This window comes from Spodoptera frugiperda, chromosome 21 (genome assembly GCF_023101765.2).
Source record: "Spodoptera frugiperda isolate SF20-4 chromosome 21, AGI-APGP_CSIRO_Sfru_2.0, whole genome shotgun sequence".
NCBI classification, from domain to species: Eukaryota; Metazoa; Arthropoda; class Insecta; order Lepidoptera; family Noctuidae; genus Spodoptera; species Spodoptera frugiperda.
The window spans coordinates 3,193,763-3,212,671 of record NC_064232.1 but is presented as its reverse complement, the minus strand read 5'-3'; the positions used below and the strand labels follow the sequence as shown (position 1 = coordinate 3,212,671).

General features: G+C 40.0%; 2 protein-coding genes across 2 annotated transcripts in view; one reads left to right on the top strand and one right to left on the bottom strand.

The window, feature by feature from the left end:
- The window catches only part of LOC118280215 (synaptotagmin-7), a 670,807-nt gene that overhangs the window by 35,270 nt on the left and 616,628 nt on the right, over window positions 1-18,909 (top strand). The window lies entirely within an intron of this gene.
- Window positions 5,099-7,468, bottom strand: LOC126912054 (uncharacterized protein CG45076-like). Its single transcript, XM_050702227.1, has one exon. The coding sequence runs from the start codon at window positions 6,140-6,142 to the stop codon at window positions 5,099-5,101; it is 1,044 nt and encodes a 347-aa protein (XP_050558184.1). The 5' UTR covers window positions 6,143-7,468.

Sequence of the window (18,909 nt, the reverse complement as noted above, 5' to 3'; positions counted from 1 at the left end):
TAGTTAGTATCTAGAATATTACATCACATTAACAAAGTACGTAGTCTACCACAGATAACCATAATACCAATTCTTATTTTGCAATTCAAAAACAGAACACGATTAGTAAAGTATTTCGGCAGAATGTTGCCAACTTAAAAACAAGTTTTCCCCCAAAACTTTTAACTGGCAACCCCAAGATGATAGGAGTTTGTTCCACTTATAATTTTCATTTGTAGCAACTTTGCGCATTACTCCCGCATAGAGAGTGAAGTCGTTAGGATAACTTATGAGGATCTAAGTTGTAAATGTGAATTTTAATAAGATATGGCAACATTTTACTGCGAATAATTTGTGTGGATTTGTTATGGGCCAATGGCTGTATCGGGCCAACCCACATTGAGTAAGTGTGGTGATTAATGCTCAAACTTTCTCTGTGTGAGAAGAGGCCTTTGGTTAACAGTGGCCATTTATAGGCTGTTGTTAGGATGTGCATGACTTTATTACTTAATTGCGACCCCCCCCCAGCTCCACATGCCTGCAATGCCGATATGTATTATACATACCTATAGACATTCTTCTTGAATCACTCCATCTATTAAAATAACCGCGTCAAAATCCGTTTCGTAGTTTTAAAGATTTAAGCGTACAAAGGGACATAGGGACAGATAAAGCGACTTTATTTTATACTACGTGAAGGTATATAATATCATTGTTGTGACTATGTTGTTGTTGTATCTATTTTGCTAAAGACGAACTGCGCCTGAACGTAGCTGCGAAGTCGTGCGTCGTCAAAACCCTTATTTTTTTAGTGGGGAAAATCATCCAATTACTTTTCGCATCTTAGGTGAGGCGGATGGGAGTGTCATACCCTTACTGTCTATAAACTACTGCTTTGAACCGGAGCTCCGGTAACCTGTTACGTTGTCCGCAGCTCCGGTGACCTGTTACGTTGTCCGCAGCTCCGGTAACCTGTTACGTTGTCCGCAGCTCCGGTAACCTGTTACGTTGTCCGGAGCTCCGGTAACTTGCTACGTTGTCCGCAGCTCCGGTAACCTGTTACGTTGTCCGCAGCTCCGGTAACCTGTTACGTTGTCCGCAGCTCCGGTAACCTGTTACGTTGTCCGCAGCTCCGGTAACCTGTTACGTTGTCCGCAGCTCCGGTGACCTGTTACGTTGTCCGCAGCTCCGGTAACCTGTTACGTTGTCCGCAGCTCCGGTAACCTGTTACGTTGTCCGCAGCTCCGGTAACCTGTTACGTTGTCCGCAGCTCCGGTGACCTGTTACGTTGTCCGCAGCTCCGGTAACCTGTTACGTTGTCCGCAGCTCCGGTAACCTGTTACGTTGCCCGCAGCTCCGGATCGGGGTCGTCCCAACCTTGGTGGGGCGAACAATGCTATGTTCTGTTGCAATGACATGTTTCAACACAGTGCAAACGAACAAACAGGGCCGGGCCCTTATCCCAATTGGCTACTTGACAGTTTTCGAAGAAGTTTTGTATTATATTCAGATGTTTCTTTTTTACGTCTTACAATAATTTATTTTCTCGAAATATAATTATTTAATAGAAAAATAACATATTTTCTTCATTCATTTGAATTGTCGCGCGAAAACAGCGTGTCACGTGACATTCCATAACGTGACGTCACATTTCACAAAACAGTGGTGGAGTTGTGCTGTCACTGTTTACGTACGGCAGTATATTTAATAAAATGTGACGTCACTTGACGTACAATCATGGCCGCGCTGCGTTTTGGTCTCGTAATGCACAGATTCAAATATCCCAAATTTAAATTTCAAAAATAAAATATTATAATTAATATTAATGCAAACCAATAATTATACAGTGATTGTCTACCTTAAATCTATCATATCAAACTTGTTTCATATTTTATTGTTACAACTGTCAAATAGCCAATTCTTAAAACTGGCCAAAAATAAAAATACTTTTATACACTACTCCGTTAATAACCAAAAACATTTTTGCCTGTTGTACTAAACTACACTAAAAATAGCGTCCAGAAATACAATGTAACCTACTTTCTTGACCACACATTAATTCGTTTCCCTCGCACCGTTTCGCCAAAGGTACCCGAAAAGGGTTTTTAACAGAACAAAAACATTTCACAGTAGTTCGGAAACCGCATCCCTTATAAGAAGGGTTTAGGAAAAGGGCAGTTTCATGTGATATACTGATTGTAACCACGACAGAGTGTAGGGAAACCACACCCCTATTTATTAGAAAAAATATGTTATGGTTAGGATAGAAAGAAAAGAAAGAAAGGAAAGAAAGAAAAACAATTTATTTACAAAAACAATTAACATAAATAATTGATAAAATAAAGATAAAATTATACACGATGCAAAAAGGCCAGTAACTCAGCTAAAATTCTGTAATCATGGCTATTTATGGAATTGTGGGTCAAACGAGCAGACGGATTACCTGATGGTAAGTGGTCAGCGCCGGCCAAGGACATCCACAACACTTTAGAAGTCACAAGTCTATTGCCGGCCTTTTAAAAAGGAATTCGCTCTTTTCTTGAAGGTTTGAAGGTCGTATCGGTTCGGAAATACCGTCAACGACAGCTGACATTCCACAGTTTTGCTGTGCGAGGCAGAAAGTTCTCAATTCTCAATTCTTTATTGTTTATGTAAGTTTCGCGAGACATGCACAGTTGTGGCCTGTCAACCATCTATATGATGGGGATGAAGGATTCAAAATGCAATATTATTTCTGGCTTTGAAAAATACTTAAGTAAAACGGATCACGGTTTTTCATCCATTTCTGAAATTTAACGAACGATAGCTAGATCAGCAGTCGTGTAATCGCGTACATTACCACAAATTCAAAACACGAACATTTAGTTTTTTTTAACGTTGCCCCACAGTCCCACACTAATATTTCCTCCCGTGTCGTGGGTGTGTTTACAAACATACAAATTCATTTACACATCACATCCAGACCCGAAACAACAATTTGTGGGTCACATAAAGAGTTGCTCCGTACGGGAATCGAGCCCGTTACACGTTGCGCGGTAGCTGCTAACTCAGCCACCGCACCAACCGAGCAGTCGCAGTCAAAATGCAAAATTATGCCAAAATTACATTTAATAAGAACAAATGATGTTATTTCCGTATGCTATATTTTTGATTAATATAACGTGTAACAAAATACCCATATACATCAAGAAGCGCTGATGTATACAGGTTGAATAGAATCTCTACACAAAGTTTCAGCTTAAAATACGTTTAAAAAAAATTAGCACCAAATACTTGGTATCGCATGGTTCTTGATTTTAAATCATACAAACATGTCACAAATTATTCTGTGCTACAGGGGTCACTCGCTAATATTACGAAACATTTATTCTGTCAATCTGATCACCTAGTACCTGTCTACCTAATTTTGAATAACGCGGCGGCGCGATTTGAAAAATTCGTATCTTGGTACCATGAAAACATGAGTTTAAAAAACCCTTCCCGTATCGTTTGTTATGTTATCAAGAAACCTTGCACTTGATATGTATACCCCCTTTTTGTTACACGTTGTATATATGGGAATCAGTATTTCCATTTATTTAGTTTGTGATGTGTAGTTTATTATACTTCACCTGGACTTTGTGGAATCTAGAACAAATTTCCGTGGGTTTAGGCGTTTTTGCAACACCTATTATTGGAAGCATATTTCCTTGGCGACTGGACTTCTCCCAGTTGTACAATCCCTTTTGTGCCTTTAGGCTTAAGTCATTCTGTCTCCTGCATAAAATTTACCGAGGGAAGTGGAAACTATCGTTTTCTTTTTCTTCTCGTCTAATAATATTTTCCTGTTTGTTTCTTTGCGGGACAACTTTTTTTTTTTCTCTCTATTAGAGGGTTATTGCTTCTGCGCCCTGGTACGCTCGAAACTCGGAAACCCATGAGTACCTTGAAATGCCGACCATCCTCGCAGGCTTACAAATTATGAAAAAATTCTTTGCGGGGTCCAAGACAGCTCATGTCCCTGGGACGCGCCGTACTGTTCTGGTATTTTCATGGTTGTATCTACTTTAGATCCTGGTACATAGGAGTTGCAGCGCTATGGGAGGTTGTGGCTATTGTCTAAAGCTAAATTAAAGGTGAAACTTAATAAGAGATCTTAAGTGGGAGTGGGAGTTAAGATGGGTATAACCTGGGTGTCTTCAAGGCCCGAGTGAATAGGTTGCTTATGGGCAGACGTGCTCCACCGTAGGCCGCATCATCACTTACCATCAGGCGAGATAGCGGCCAAACGTCGGCCCATTTAACATAAAAAAAGTGTGGGAGAGCCATGCTTCAGCACGAATGGATCCGCTCAAAAAACTGACGTGTCAATTTAGGTATAAGACTCCCCGTGTGGCATGAAACTAGTAGAGCTTTCCTCGAATAGTTCACGCGAGAATTGTTTGACGATCAAAAGTATTTCTTGTCTAAGTAAAATAAATTATATTGACTTTGACTATGAGAAGGCCGTATTGTTAATTAACAAAAGATGTTTATTTTAGGTTCTAATCTAGGTTAATTTAATTAAAAGAAATATAAAGCCTGTCTGAACTCGGCAATTAAATAAGACTAAAATAAATACTTAAACTAGGTTAAAAAGATCATAAAACATTTCTTTAAAGGCTATATATTCAGACGGCAATCGGCCATCACGGTGCTTTCCCACCAGAGATGTGCTATGCTACGTTGCTGTGGATGCGTTTGGCTTCCACCAATCATATTCATTGGTACACATAGTTTAGCACTGGTGGAAACGGACTCAGCTAAGCTATGTTTTTTATATGGAAAGATGCGTGCTATGGATGCTTGCTACTATCGACACATCGCATATTCGAGCTGCGTATCATCCTCGCACAGCTACATAGTTTTTTTTATATAAAAATAGTTTGCTCTCCATGGAATAGAATCCGTACCCTTGTCATACAATTATTTATAGACTAGCTTCCGCCCGCGGCTTCGCCCGCGTGAAATTAGTTTTTGTCAATCCTGGTCCTTTATGTCTAAGAGACTCTTACAGGGGCCAGCCTCACGTTGTGTACAAAAATATTTTTAAATGACCTAATTTAAAACATTTTTGTACACAACGTTTGCTGTTTTGTTATCATTTGTTAAAATGTGGAGCTTGACGCTCAGCATCTAAGATTTGGCGAGCTTGGGTCTGCTGAGAGGTCTCAGCAGCTCTTTGAGCCGCGTGACGCTCGGCATCAATGACTTGGCGAGCTTGGGTCTGCTGAGGGGTCTCTGCAGCTCTTTGAGCCGCGTGACGCTCGGCATCAATGACTTGGCGAGCTTGGGTCTGCTGAGAGGTCTCTGCAGCTCTTTGAGCAGCGTGACGCTCGGCATCAATGACTTGGCGAGCTTGGGTCTGCTGAGAGGTCTCAGCAGCTCTTTGAGCCGCGTGACGCTCGGCATCAATGACTTGGCGAGCTTGGGTCTGCTGAGGGGTCTCTGCAGCTCTTTGAGCCGCGTGACGCTCGGCATCAATGACTTGGCGAGCTTGGGTCTGCTGAGAGGTCTCAGCAGCTCTTTGAGCCGCGTGACGCTCGGCATCAATGACTTGGCGAGCTTGGGTCTGCTGAGAGGTCTCAGCAGCTCTTTGAGCCGCGTGACGCTCGGCATCAATGACTTGGCGAGCTTGGGTCTGCTGAGAGGTCTCAGCAGCTCTTTGAGCCGCGTGACGCTCGGCATCAATGACTTGGCGAGCTTGGGTCTGCTGAGAGGTCTCAGCAGCTCTTTGAGCCGCGTGACGCTCGGCATCAATGACTTGGCGAGCTTGGGTCTGCTGAGAGGTCTCAGCAGCTCTTTGAGCCGCGTGACGCTCGGCATCAATGACTTGGCGAGCTTGGGTCTGCTGAGAGGTCTCAGCAGCTCTTTGAGCCGCGTGACGCTCGGCATCAATGACTTGGCGAGCTTGGGTCTGCTGAGGGGTCTCTGCAGCCCTTTGTGCAGCATGACGATCAGCGTCTAAATTATGACGGGTCTGCGTGTGCTCAAAAGTTTCAGCAGCCCTTTGAGCTGCGTGACGCTCGGCATCTAAAGTCCGACGGATCTGTGAATCCTCTTCTGATTCCAGTGATCTAGCAAGTTTAGCAGCCCGAGCTCTGCTAGAGCTATTAGCTAAATTGGACTTTCGTTTGCGAGGCATCGTAGAAAAACAAAAATGAAATGAATCGAACAAAACAGATGTACAGATTAAGATTTATTATATTAAAAAAACCTTTAATAAGCACCTACCCGGTAAAAATGATGCGCTCATCCCACGGCGATGTCAATTAAACACATCGTCCGTCACGTTTAAATGGAAAAAAGTAACTAAGAAATTAAATTATCAATATTTATTTACAACCAATGCATAAAAAAGTAGGAGGTTAGTAGCTTAGGTTAGTTTTACACCTACTACGACCTCTTAGATTAATTAAAAAAAGGAAATAAAAGCAAATCGGATTTTTTTAAAGTAACGGAAACTATCTTACCTACTTTTAACTATGAACTAAAAGAAATATCAAGTATGTACAAAATTAATTTACAGGACCTAATTAATAAAAAACACTTAAAAAGTTATACGAAACAAAAAAAATAATTTTACTGGATCGAAAAATGTAATTCTCTATAGCGCAAATTTCTCTAATCGCATGCGTCCGACAACGACGTCTGCCCTCACGTGTCTGCCCGTTCGGGTAGGCATAGTTAGATTCGTGCGCTCCCCCACCACACGACAGCGCCGCGCCGTTGCCTGCCGCAGATGCCGCCACACTTCGGCGAATGTGCGCGACGACGACCGACGGCAGCGGCGGCGATGCAGAGTATTCGTTAAAAGGAATTTAAACTTCAAAAACGAACTTTTTTGTAACTTGATACACCCAAAACTTCTAAATTACATGTTCCTAGGTTCAGTGATTAAGATTTCGTATACAAAAAGTTTGGCTTTGTAGTTCCAGTTCCGAATCCGTTCCGTTCGAATTTCGGGAATTCCGTTTGTAGAAAAATTCTGCACATCCTTTGAGACCTACGTACCAAGATTCATGGTCTTATCTTCAATTCAACCCCTATTTCACCCCCAAACTGGTAAAAATTTCAAAATGCTAGAACAAACGATTTTTTGTTTCTTATGACGTGATATTTGACGAACTTGCATACTAACTTTCAACCCTTATTTCACCCCTTAGCTGGTCGAAATTTCAAAAATGCTAGAACAAATGTTTAATGATTTCTTATCAAGTGCTTAAATATAAAGTTTCATGGTTTTATCTTTTAAAATTAAGAAATCCCATACAAACTTTCAACCTCTATTTCAACTCCTTCATCCCTTTTTTTCGAAATAAAAAGTAGCCTATGTTCTGTCTCAGGGTCTAAAGATTGTCTGTACCAAATTTCATCAAAATCGGTTGCGAGGTTTAAGCGGGAAAGCGTAACAGACAGACAGACAGACAGACAGACAGACAGAGTTACTTTCGCATTTATAATATTAGTTGGGATTTACAGTCAATAATTCTTATTACGATTATGAAGTGTGGGAGAGCCATGCTTCGGCACGAATAGGCCTGCTCGACCGGAGTGATACCACGGCCTCACAGAAAAATGACGTGAAACAACGCTTGCGTTGTGTTTCGTTGTGTGAGTGAGGTTACCGGAGGCCCAATTCCCCCCTTCCCAATCTTCCCCATCCCCGATTCCCGAACAACAACCCTTAAATTCCTAACTCCCAATAAGCCGGTAACGCACTTGTAACGCCTCTGGTGTTTCAAGTGTCCATGGGCGGCGACGATTGCTTACCATCAGGTAATACGTCTGCTCGATTACCGGCTTGTTTCATAAAAAAAAAGATATTTTATACTACACCAACCACTAATATTTCTGCTCAAAGTACTTAATGACATTCCATATACAATATCCCATTATATTACATACTAGCCCTACTGGATCGGCCCGCCAGTACGGTGAGCGAGCCGACCTGCTACATAGCTTAGTATCAGTGGAAACGGTCACACAGTTTCACAGCTTAGCTATTACATCTTCATAGCATAGCTACATGGCACATCTTTTTTTTTTATACGTTGCCCCAGACTAGGATTTTCTCCTGTGTCGTGGGTGCGTTTACAAACATACAAGATCACATACACATGACACTCAGACCCGAAACAACAATTTGTGGATCACACAAAGAATTGCTCCGTGCGGGAATCGAAACCGCTACACCTTGCGTGGCGGCCGGTTGTCCAGCCACCGCACCAACCGTGCAGTCAAAGTCTCTGGTGGAATAGCACCCTCAGGAGGCTAGCCAAGTGGAAGGTCTCGTACCAGTGATCAAACGCTACCTCTCACACATACACACATAAATATATTGTGTCGATTCTTTTTAAAAATACACTCCTTTTGACCGACTTCACAAAAAGGAGGAGGTACTGTGTTCGGCTGATTGTATGTTTTTTTTTTTTTGTATGTTTGTTCATCGAATACTCCGTCAATTGTCGACGGATTTTCAAAATTCTTTTTCTGATAGTTCTGAGGTGGTCCCATTGTCACCAAGTTAGGATCTGATGATGGGATCTTAGAGAAATCGAGGGAACTCCTCAAATATTATAGGGAACTATATAGTGATTTTGGTATATTCATCTAGAATTGAAGCATTTACAGTCAAAAAGTAATCTTTGAAGAGGTGGAACTGATGAAGAAGACCAGAAATGGCCAATGAAACTTCATACTCACATAGAAATCACAATAAAGTTAATTAAGTGACTGTGACAATACAAATAAATAAAGTAGTTATTGAGATAGAAAATTTTAACCGACTTTTTAAAAAGTATTTTATGTTTTATGCGAGACGTAAAAAAAATAGGTATGGTACTGTTAGAAATAAAAACCAGAATGATTTTTTAGACTGCCTCGTTGGTCGAGTGGTTGCAAGTGCGACTGCCGGACAAGGGGTCTCGGGTTTGATTCCCGGGTCGGGCAAAGTATTACTGGGCTTTATTTGGTTTTTCGAAAATTTCACACTAGTAGCATGGAGACTGAAATTATGTCCAGTATATGGTAATAGGCCTACTACCTACCCCCTATTACATGGGACTTATCGCTTCGTGCGAGTGGGCGGGATATCTACCATGAAGCGGTGGCGCTTCGCCGATTGTCTTGTGGTTCGATGATGGAAAGGACTAGGGGGAATCAAGTTGTGCAATTCCCCCGCATACTCTCCGATTTATAACTCACTTTCTGATTTATAACCATTGAGGCAATAAAGGTAGAAAATAATTAGTTCCAAATATAATGTATGAGGTTTATCTATCTAATCTCTCATGTGTTATCTAAAGCCCTGTATCATCGATGACGTCATAGGCCAGCCTGGTTACAGTCACTGAAATGAAAACATGACAATTATTGTGATTTTGAATATTTTCTATTATTTTTTTTTAATTTTTTTTTTATTGAATATTAAGGCTTTTTATAAGTGTACTAATAATATTTAAGGTGTTTTTTCTACCAGAGATGTGCTAAGTTGCTATGCTACGAAAATGTAATAGCCAAGCTGTGAATATATTGGACCCTTTCCACAAATACTAAACTATGTAGCTGTGCGAACAAGATATGCTATGAAGATGCGCAGCTCAAGTATGCGATGTATCAATAGTAGGGAAGCCATCCATAGCACGCATCTTTCCATATAAAGAACCAAAACATAGCTGAGTCCGTTTCTACCAGTGCTAAGCTATGTGTACCAATGACATGATTGGTGGAAGCACACTTCTGGTGGAAAAGAAAATACTGATATTAAAGAAACCAGATAAAGTCCTAAATAATGCTATAAAACACACGTACATATAGCGAGATACACAACCCGTTTACTCTTTCCCTTTAACAGAAATAATTTCCGATAAAACACGTAGGTCTGTATGATAAAAATCTCTTGGAAAGCTGTAACATATGTTTTTATGTTAATATTAACTATTTAAATGTGTTTGTTGGTTTGTCTTTTACGTATTTTAACGCAGTAAAGAGTGAATATAGATTAACGTGATTTTATGTAGGTAAATTATACGAATCTATATATTAATACGTGATGCAAAAACTTTGGACCTCTTTTTACGAAAATTGCGCGGACGTAGGAGCATAAAATTTGGTACACTTATAGTTTATGTGTAGGAGAAGTACAGAACGCTAATATTTTTCAAAAATAATGCTTATAAAGTCGGTACATTAAATCAATAAATAAAACATTACACACACATGCATAGTATCTGATCGTATTTGACAAAACGTCAAAATCGATAGACATTGCGATGATATTCTCACGTCTCATATGAAAAGAGTTTTATAAAAGAGTTTGTTTGAGTTTGAGTTAAATAAAAATTATCCTTGAACGTATGTTAAGTGGTATTGTAAATTAAATCGTATATGGTTGAATTTCGACCACTAGACCACTAGTAATAATTAAATTGTTCTGAGAACTGAACCTGCATCACGTTGCGCAGAATCTGTTGTGTGCCCAGCTGTTACTTACTGTAATAACTTTTCAAAATTCCATTCATGTGGTGCACTTTTCGACTTCGTGGGCGAAACCGTTCGTTCAGCTTAAAATACGTTTAAAAAAAATTAGTACCAAATACTTGGTATCGCATATTTCTTGATTTCAAATCATACAAACGTGTCAAAACACTACAGGGATCACTCGCTAATATTACGAAACATTTCTTCTGTCAATCTGAGCCTAGTACCTGTCTACCTAATTTTGATTCGCGCGCCGGCTTTGTTACACGTTGTATACAGGCAAATCCGTAGGCGGAAAGTAGTATACAAGCAAAAAGTACTCCCGTGCATATAATCGGATTCGCGAATGTGTAACGCGTAACTCGATACGCTTACACTGGGGGTACAAAATAGGGTACATTTCTCCCCACTCCTTTACACTTGGGAGAAAATTTATTGCGTAACACGTTCTATATTTTCGCCTTAGATTATGATGTAACGGAGAATAAAAATCGGGAAATGTCGATGCGGGTGTATTTTTTCCTTTGAGTGTATAGTTCCTTTTATTTTGTTTAGACGTTATAAAGGTAGCATTTGGTTCGTTTTGACGTGAGATAAATTACTTTAAATAATTCACATTTAATTCAATTCCCATTTCATCGCAATTTTTTATGTCTCTAACTGATTAAAATCCACCCTGTTTCAACTCCTACTTCGAGTCGGAGGCACGGTCTTGCGGTTATCCGTAGCTATGGTTCTTAATACCTCCTTGAGTATTATGATATACCTACATACCATACTCCTTGAGTATTTTTGACTGCACGGTTGGTGCGGTGGCTGGGCAACTGGCTGCCGCGCAACGGGTAGCGGGTTCGATTCCCGCACGGAGCAACTTTTTGTGTGATCCACAAATTGTTGTTTCAGGTCTGGGTGTAATGTGTATGTGAACTTGTATGTTTGTAAACGCACCCACGACACAGGAGAAAATCCTAGTGTGGGGCAACGTTTTATTTAAAAAGAAAAAAGAAAGAACCTAAACCATCTTTTTTCTAAAATGAAAGTAGCCGTAGTCTTCAAGGCCCGAGTGAATAGGTTGCTTATGGGCAGACGTGCTCCACCGTAGGCCGCATCATCACTTACCATCAGGTGAGATAGCGGCCAAACGTCGGCCCATTTAATGTAAAAAAAGCCTTAGTTACTTCTTAGTACGGTACATTAGCTACCTGCTAATAAAAGGCTCGTCAGGTCCTGCCATTTTAGAGATCAGCCAGAATAAACAAGACAGAAAACAGACAGACAGGCAACCAAAAAATGGTATTTTGGTACATGCATCGCACGTAATTTATAATTACATGTAGTAATAATGAAAAATACGGGCCAAATTGAGAACCTTCCCCTTTTTGGGAAATCGGTTAAGTCTTTGTCTGCTAATATAAAGCTTTTGAAGGCAAATCCTCCGCTAACGTCGGTCATCGGTGACTACCACGGCGTTCAATGTGTTAATTAAACAATAAATTAAAATCAAAGCAATAATATCAGATTTTACAAAAAGAAACTTTATTTTACCAAACTCTTAACGAAAGTTACATTCTATTATACTCCACTATTTTATTCTAAGTAATAGAAAAGTTTCATTGTAAATAGCTCCCGAGTGAACCAATTTTCCAATTTCTCTCCTCTACTATGCGAGTAAGATCTAGGTAAATACTAAAGTACTAAGGAAATCTAGAACTATTGGGATACCAGTAAAGTTGTAAGAGAATTCCGGATCTTAAGAATTTTCTAGTTCTTTTAATATCATGCTGGGGTGACCATCGTGTTTGATGTTTTAGAGGACTTACATAAAATAGTAATTTTGTTGATTATTTATTTTTTTGTCTATACCTACTAGTTTATGCTTGCAGACATTACGACTGACAGACTATTATTTATTTCTTTACTAGCTGATCTGGCAAACTTCGTACCATCTTTTTTAATCTTTTAAACCTCCCCTAGATTTCTACAAATAATTCAAGACCAAAATTAGTCAAATCGGTCCAGCCGTTCTCGAATTTGAGCGAGACTAACGAACAGCAATTGGTTATTGGCACTTCACTAGTTTATGTTCTTGGATTAACAAAAACACAGATGAAACCCTTCAAAAAAAGAGCTTTTAACAAGCCAACAACTGATTCCTCTGGTGGTTGGTCTCTATGGACAGAGCTGATCGCTTACCATCAGGTAATCTATCTGCTCGTTTACCATTCCACGAAAGTCAAATCATTCATCACTACATAGTATAAAACAAAGTCGCTATTTTTGTCTGTTTGTCTGTATGCTTAAATCTTTAAAATTACGCAACGGATTTTGATGCGGTTTTTTGTAACAGGTAGAGTGATTCAAGAGGAAGGTTTATATGTATAATACATGCATAATATATCACCATTGCACCCATGCGAAGCTGGGGCGGGTCGCTAGTTTGTAATAACACATAAATAGTTACGTTTGAAATATCAACAAATAAAGAAATAAATAATAGTCTATCAGTCTGTCCGTCAGTGAAGCTAGGCTAGGTAAGCTAGCTAAGCTAACCGTGAAAAATTATCAGATTTTCAATATAATTTATTCAGTTTTTCATTATAAATATTATTCTATGCTGTAGTTATATAAACAAATTATTGTTGATTGACAGAGCGTTGTCAAATTTTATAGAAGAAATATAATATGTCTAACCAACTATGGATTTCGTGACAAGAATAATTTTATATTACTAGCATCAGCCCGCGACTTCGGCCGCGGAAAAAAAATGGGGATGAAAAATAGATGTTGACCGATTCTCATAGATACCGGACAAGCACAAAAAATTTCATCAAAATCGGTCAAGCCGTTTCGGCAACGAAAACTGTAACATGAGAATTTTATATATTAGATAAATGCGTAAAATTTATTTTTCTTTGTTTGTTTTTTTTTTATAACGTTCCGCCTTTTATCCCCGAAGATGTTGGCATAGGCGCACATTACGGCACGTAATGCCGCTACGCAATCTACACCCATTTTTCACCATTTATGTTATAAGTCCCATGTAAGAGGGGGTGAGCCTGTTGCCATATACTGGGCACCATTACAGAATCCGTGCTACTACTGAGAAATTCTAGAAAAACCGAAAAGAACCCAGTTATACGTTGCCCGACCCGGGAATCGAACCTGAGACCCCTTTCCACCACTCGACCAACAAGGTAGTCCCATGTTGGGCGCCACATTTTTTTATGAAACATAACTTTTTGCTTAAATCCCTCTTTGTGTTTGTGACTAAAACAGTACCTAATTGGGGTCTGTTTTTATTTGGGTTATAAGGCGTGTTTGGCTGTGATCGATCTTCAATCCAGTTGCCAACCGTAGAGACTGACAAACTTTTTTATGGCATAAGCCGGTCAACTAGCCGACGGATGGTAAGCAATCGCTGCCGCCCATGGATAGCTAAAACACCAGAGGCGTTACAAGTTCGTTGCCGGCCCTTTGGGAGTCAGGAATTCAAGGGATCCATAGCACACATCAAAAGCACGCATCTTATCATATAAAAACATAGCTTAGCTGAGTCCGTTCCGGAGCTGCGGACTACCCCGGAGCTGCGGACTACCTAGCGGTTTTACCGTGGCTCTGGCTCGAAAAATAGGAGTAGGAACGGGGTGGTTTTTAGTCAGTAAGAGTCTGACACTCCCTCCCGCCTCGCCCAAGGCGGGAGAAGTCATTGGATGATTTCCCCCCCTCAAAAAAAAGCTGAGTCTGTTTCCACCAATGCTAAGCTATGTGAACCAATGAATATGATCGGTGTAAGCCAAACGTTTGCACAGCAACGTAGCAGCACATCTCAGCATCCTAAGAAGGAAACAATTTGAATCATTTATCACGTAAAGTATTTCTGAAGTTTTCAATTTCGGAAATACTCAGTGCCAAACACGGAGTCTGGAAATGTGCCAATGTAATAGACTCCACTTATTACGAAGTACTTCAAACATATTATAGTGTCTTGTGGAAAGTGGGTGTTACATTTTCGTGACATACAGAATGTAGCCAGAATAGAATATAATCTTTATATATATATAATTCTTCTGTAAGTGTGTATGTCACTGAACTTCTCTCAAACGACTGGACCGATTTTGATGAATTTTTTTGTGTGTGTTCAAGGGGATCTGAGAATGGTTTAGATTCACAATTTTGTCCGCTGGACAATGATTTTTTAATTAATTTTTAATTTATTAGTAGTTGTTGATTTTGGAATGTTTTACATTGGATCCGACAAATTTTCAAATTAAAGACGTGTAGACAGGACAACGTCTGTCGGGTCCGCTAGTCTATACTATAAAAATAAGTCGGGGTTTCCGTTCTGACGCTATAATTCCAGAACGCGCGAACCGATTTCCACGATTTTGCATTCGTTGGAAAGTTCTCGGGCTCCGTGAGGTTTATAGCAAAGAAAATTCAAAAATAAAGCAGGAAAACTGGGAAAATCATTGGTGGTGAAACGGAGTTCGCCGAGTTTGCTAGTTTATTATAATATATACTCCACATACAATTTCTTCTAAATTGTGCATGGTTAGTTGCACAAAATGAATATTGGATAACTATTGTCTATTAACTATGCAATAAATATTACATTATTATGCTTAGACACTATACAGAAAAAAGAAGCCTATTCGTTCTATTTGTAGCGATTTTCTTGAACGATATAAAAACCGGCAACGCACCTGTGACTCCTCTGGTGTTTCGGGTGTCCATGGGCGGCGCTGATCGCTTACCATCGGGTGAACAGTATTTTTTTTATGGAACATACCCATAAACGATCAGACGTATCACCTGATGGTAAGCAATCGCCGCCAAACACCAGAGACAAAGTTGAGAGTTTTGTGGGGGAATGGGAGGTTGGGAAGGGGGTCTCCGGTAGCCTCACACAACGCAAGCGTTGTTTCACGTCGGTTTTCTGTGAGGCCGTGGTATCACTCCGGTCGAGCCGGCCCATTCGTGCTGAAGCACTAGTCTCCCATTCTTGATCAGTATGCTCTTTTACTGGCTTATACCATAAAACTCCAATCGTCAGTAAAACAGGAGGCTTATACACTCAAAAATTAATTACCTACAATTTTTTACCCGAAACGACTTAAAAGCATTCTTTGTACTCACTTTTTAAAAAGTAAAAAGAAATTCCTTTTCTTTTTCTTTTCCGTTCCACTGTTCACATCTAATGATTATCGGAAGCTGTCAATAGATGTCGTTATAAAACAAATTGTACCTTTCTATGTTGTAGGTAATTTGTTACGAATTCAAAAGGGATTGGTATTGGATTTACAATTTGTAAAGGTACGAATTAGTTTTGTGATTTTGATGTCTCCAATCAATTATGTAGAAAGTGAGGTTTATTTGTAAGATATATTTTGACCTAAAATTTCATGTAAAATATTGTTATACAAAATTGGTACAGCACGGTTGGCGCACTGGTTGGGTAACCGGCTGCCGTGCAATGTGTAGTGGTTTCAATTCCCGCACGGAACAACTATTTGTGTGATCCATAAAGGTCTCAGCACACATATGGGATCGGAAAGGGATCGTAACCGTAACGCCTTTTGCCTCGCTGTCAACCAGGCGTCAACCTACCGTATGCACGTAACGAAAGCGTATCAGCAGCGCCTGTACGTCAACTCGGCTACGGCTAGGCGACACCGCGCTTACGCCTCGCCGTCCCGTCGCGGGAGGGGAAAGGGGAAAGGGTGGACGAAGAGATGTGAGCTCGGGTACGGAGAGACGTAAGCGCGGGGACGGAGAAACGTAAGCGCGGGGACGATGAGCCGTAAGCGCGGGAATTCAAGTTCGGAGCCTGTTCCGAGGCGAGGCGATTACGTTATTATTCCGATTAGTGTGCGTTGCAGTAGGGAGTTTAATACAAACCATTCTGAACGGCTCGAGGCGATACGGTGACGATCCCTTTCCGATCCCATATGTGTGCTGAGACCTTTAATTGTTGTTTCGGGTCTGGGTGTCATGTGTATGTGAACTTGAATGTTTGTAAACGCACCCACGACTCAGGAGAAAATCCTAGTGTGGGACAAAATTACACAAGCAACCAATCATTAGTACCTATTTTACTTTTTTTTTAATTTTCTAGTATTAGTATAAGTAGGTGCCTTACAAACGAACAAAGAGTTTTTCCGTCCGAAAACACAATACGCTATAAAATCGATAAAAAAATAAATAGTTAATTCCACGTCTAATGAGTGCTTGGTGCTACTAAGTAATATAGATTATGTTTATATTATAATATTCGTGAGACATACTAAATTAATTATTATGTTTTTCGGCTTACTCACGTAATTATTTGTCGACTAGTTTCAAGCTATCCTAGAGGCTTACATTCATGGTTTGAAACTAGTTGAGTTCCTCGATAAATAATTACGTGAGTAAGCCGAAAAAACATAATCTATACTAATATTATAAAGCTGAAGAGTTTGTTTGTTTGAACGCGCTAATCTCAGGAACTGCTGGTCCGATTTAAATAATTCTTTTTGTGTTGGATAGCGCATTTATCGAGGAAGGTTAAGGCTATAAAACATCACGCTACAATTAATAGGAGCCGAGCAGAGCGGGTGAAACCGCGCGGAAGTAGCTAGTAATTAATATAGATTATCCCTGAAATTCCCCCCAAAATCACGGCCACACTACACTCCACAAACGTGCACCCATTACACACAGGCTGTATATTTCGCGAGGATCCTTTCATATTGGAACGTGTGGTCACACTCGAAGGCCTTTTTGACCTCAATAATATGATGCTCTGTGATCCGTTATTATCTTGGGATAATACACACACAACGTCACGCCTTTTATCCCCGAAGGGATAGGCAGAGGTGCACATTACGACACGTAATGCCGCTATGCAATGTACACCCACTTTTCACCATTTGTGTTATAAGTCCCATGTGATAGGGGGTGAGCCTATTGCCATATCCCGGGCACAATTCCAGACTCCGTGCTACTACCGAGAAATTTTCGAAAATCCGAAAAAAGCCCAATAATACTTTGCCCGACCCGGGAATCGAACCCGAGACCCCATGTTCGGCAGTCGCACTTGCAACCACTCGACCAACGAGGCAGTCGGATCATATAATGCAATAATGCCAATATTATTGCATTATATGATCCGATTGCATTACATGATCCGATTATAATGCAATAATACCAATATTATTGCATTATATCTGGTGATTGGTCGCGAGTGTGGCGGTGATTAACCTTTCGTCCGCGGGTATAATATGACACAGCAGTAGAATACACATTGTGTCTCGCACTGATGATGATTTTTGAATCAACAAAGCATAGATAGTATTTTTTTTAATAGTTAAGTATCTCTTCAAGGCAATTCATCATCATCATTATCATCAGCCGAGAGACGTCCACTGCTGAACAAAGGCCTCCCCCTTGGTCCTCCACTTGTTATTAATTATTATTAAGGCAATTACTTGTTATTAATTCACTGCAAAGGGTGCCAACTGAAAACCAGTGCTGGGTACTTCGGTGTCCAGCTCATACTGAGGTGGCAACCCTTTTGTATTGGGCACGTTGCCACCTTGTTTTAGTTGTTTTTAGTTTTACTTTTATGTTATTTTTTTATGTTATTTTTATTCTTTTTTTTATTTTCTCATATTGTGTAGTACTTTTTTTTCCTGTTTTTATATAAGAATAATTCGTGAATGTTTTTATTACTTTTATTTTTTCTAATTCCCAATCTTCCCAATATCCGATTGTCCAACAACCATTAAATTCCTAATCCCCAAAAGGCTGGCAACGCACTTGTAACCGACCCGAAACACGCTGTGCGGCACTCGGTTCTCTCTCCACCCGCACGAACCGTGCAGTCTAAAGTTAGTTATTTTAAGTCTATATTTATTTACTAATTAGTGTCCATATACACTCACTTATCACATTGTTACTTATATAACTTATCACCTATATAAATAAAACACAACACTATTTGAGTCCAGTTACTCCATTCTACGTGGCCAGGGTAGCGGAGATAATCTCGGACGCTCCCTGGTTGCCAACATCTACCGGCTCCATCCTGTGCGACACCAACAGCTTCCTGCAGGTCCTCATCTGGCTGCGACATCACCCGGCAGCCAGCAATCAACTCCACTTTTCCACTTTTATGCACTTGTTGTTTATTTTTATTCGGGAGCGTAATAAGGAGACGTATTTACGCTATGAATATCTTTAATTGTCTCTCTTATACTACTAACTTACTCTACTTATAGGCGCGAGGTGTCACACACACTACAGACCAACTAGGTAACTAATTTTCTGAATTCTTATAAAAGAACAATATATTGAATTTTCACGAATTTTTACGAAAATCGGATATAGAGCGCCACGAAGAAAACAAGAATACCCTCACTAGTTAAAAATAAAACTCTCACTAAAGTATAC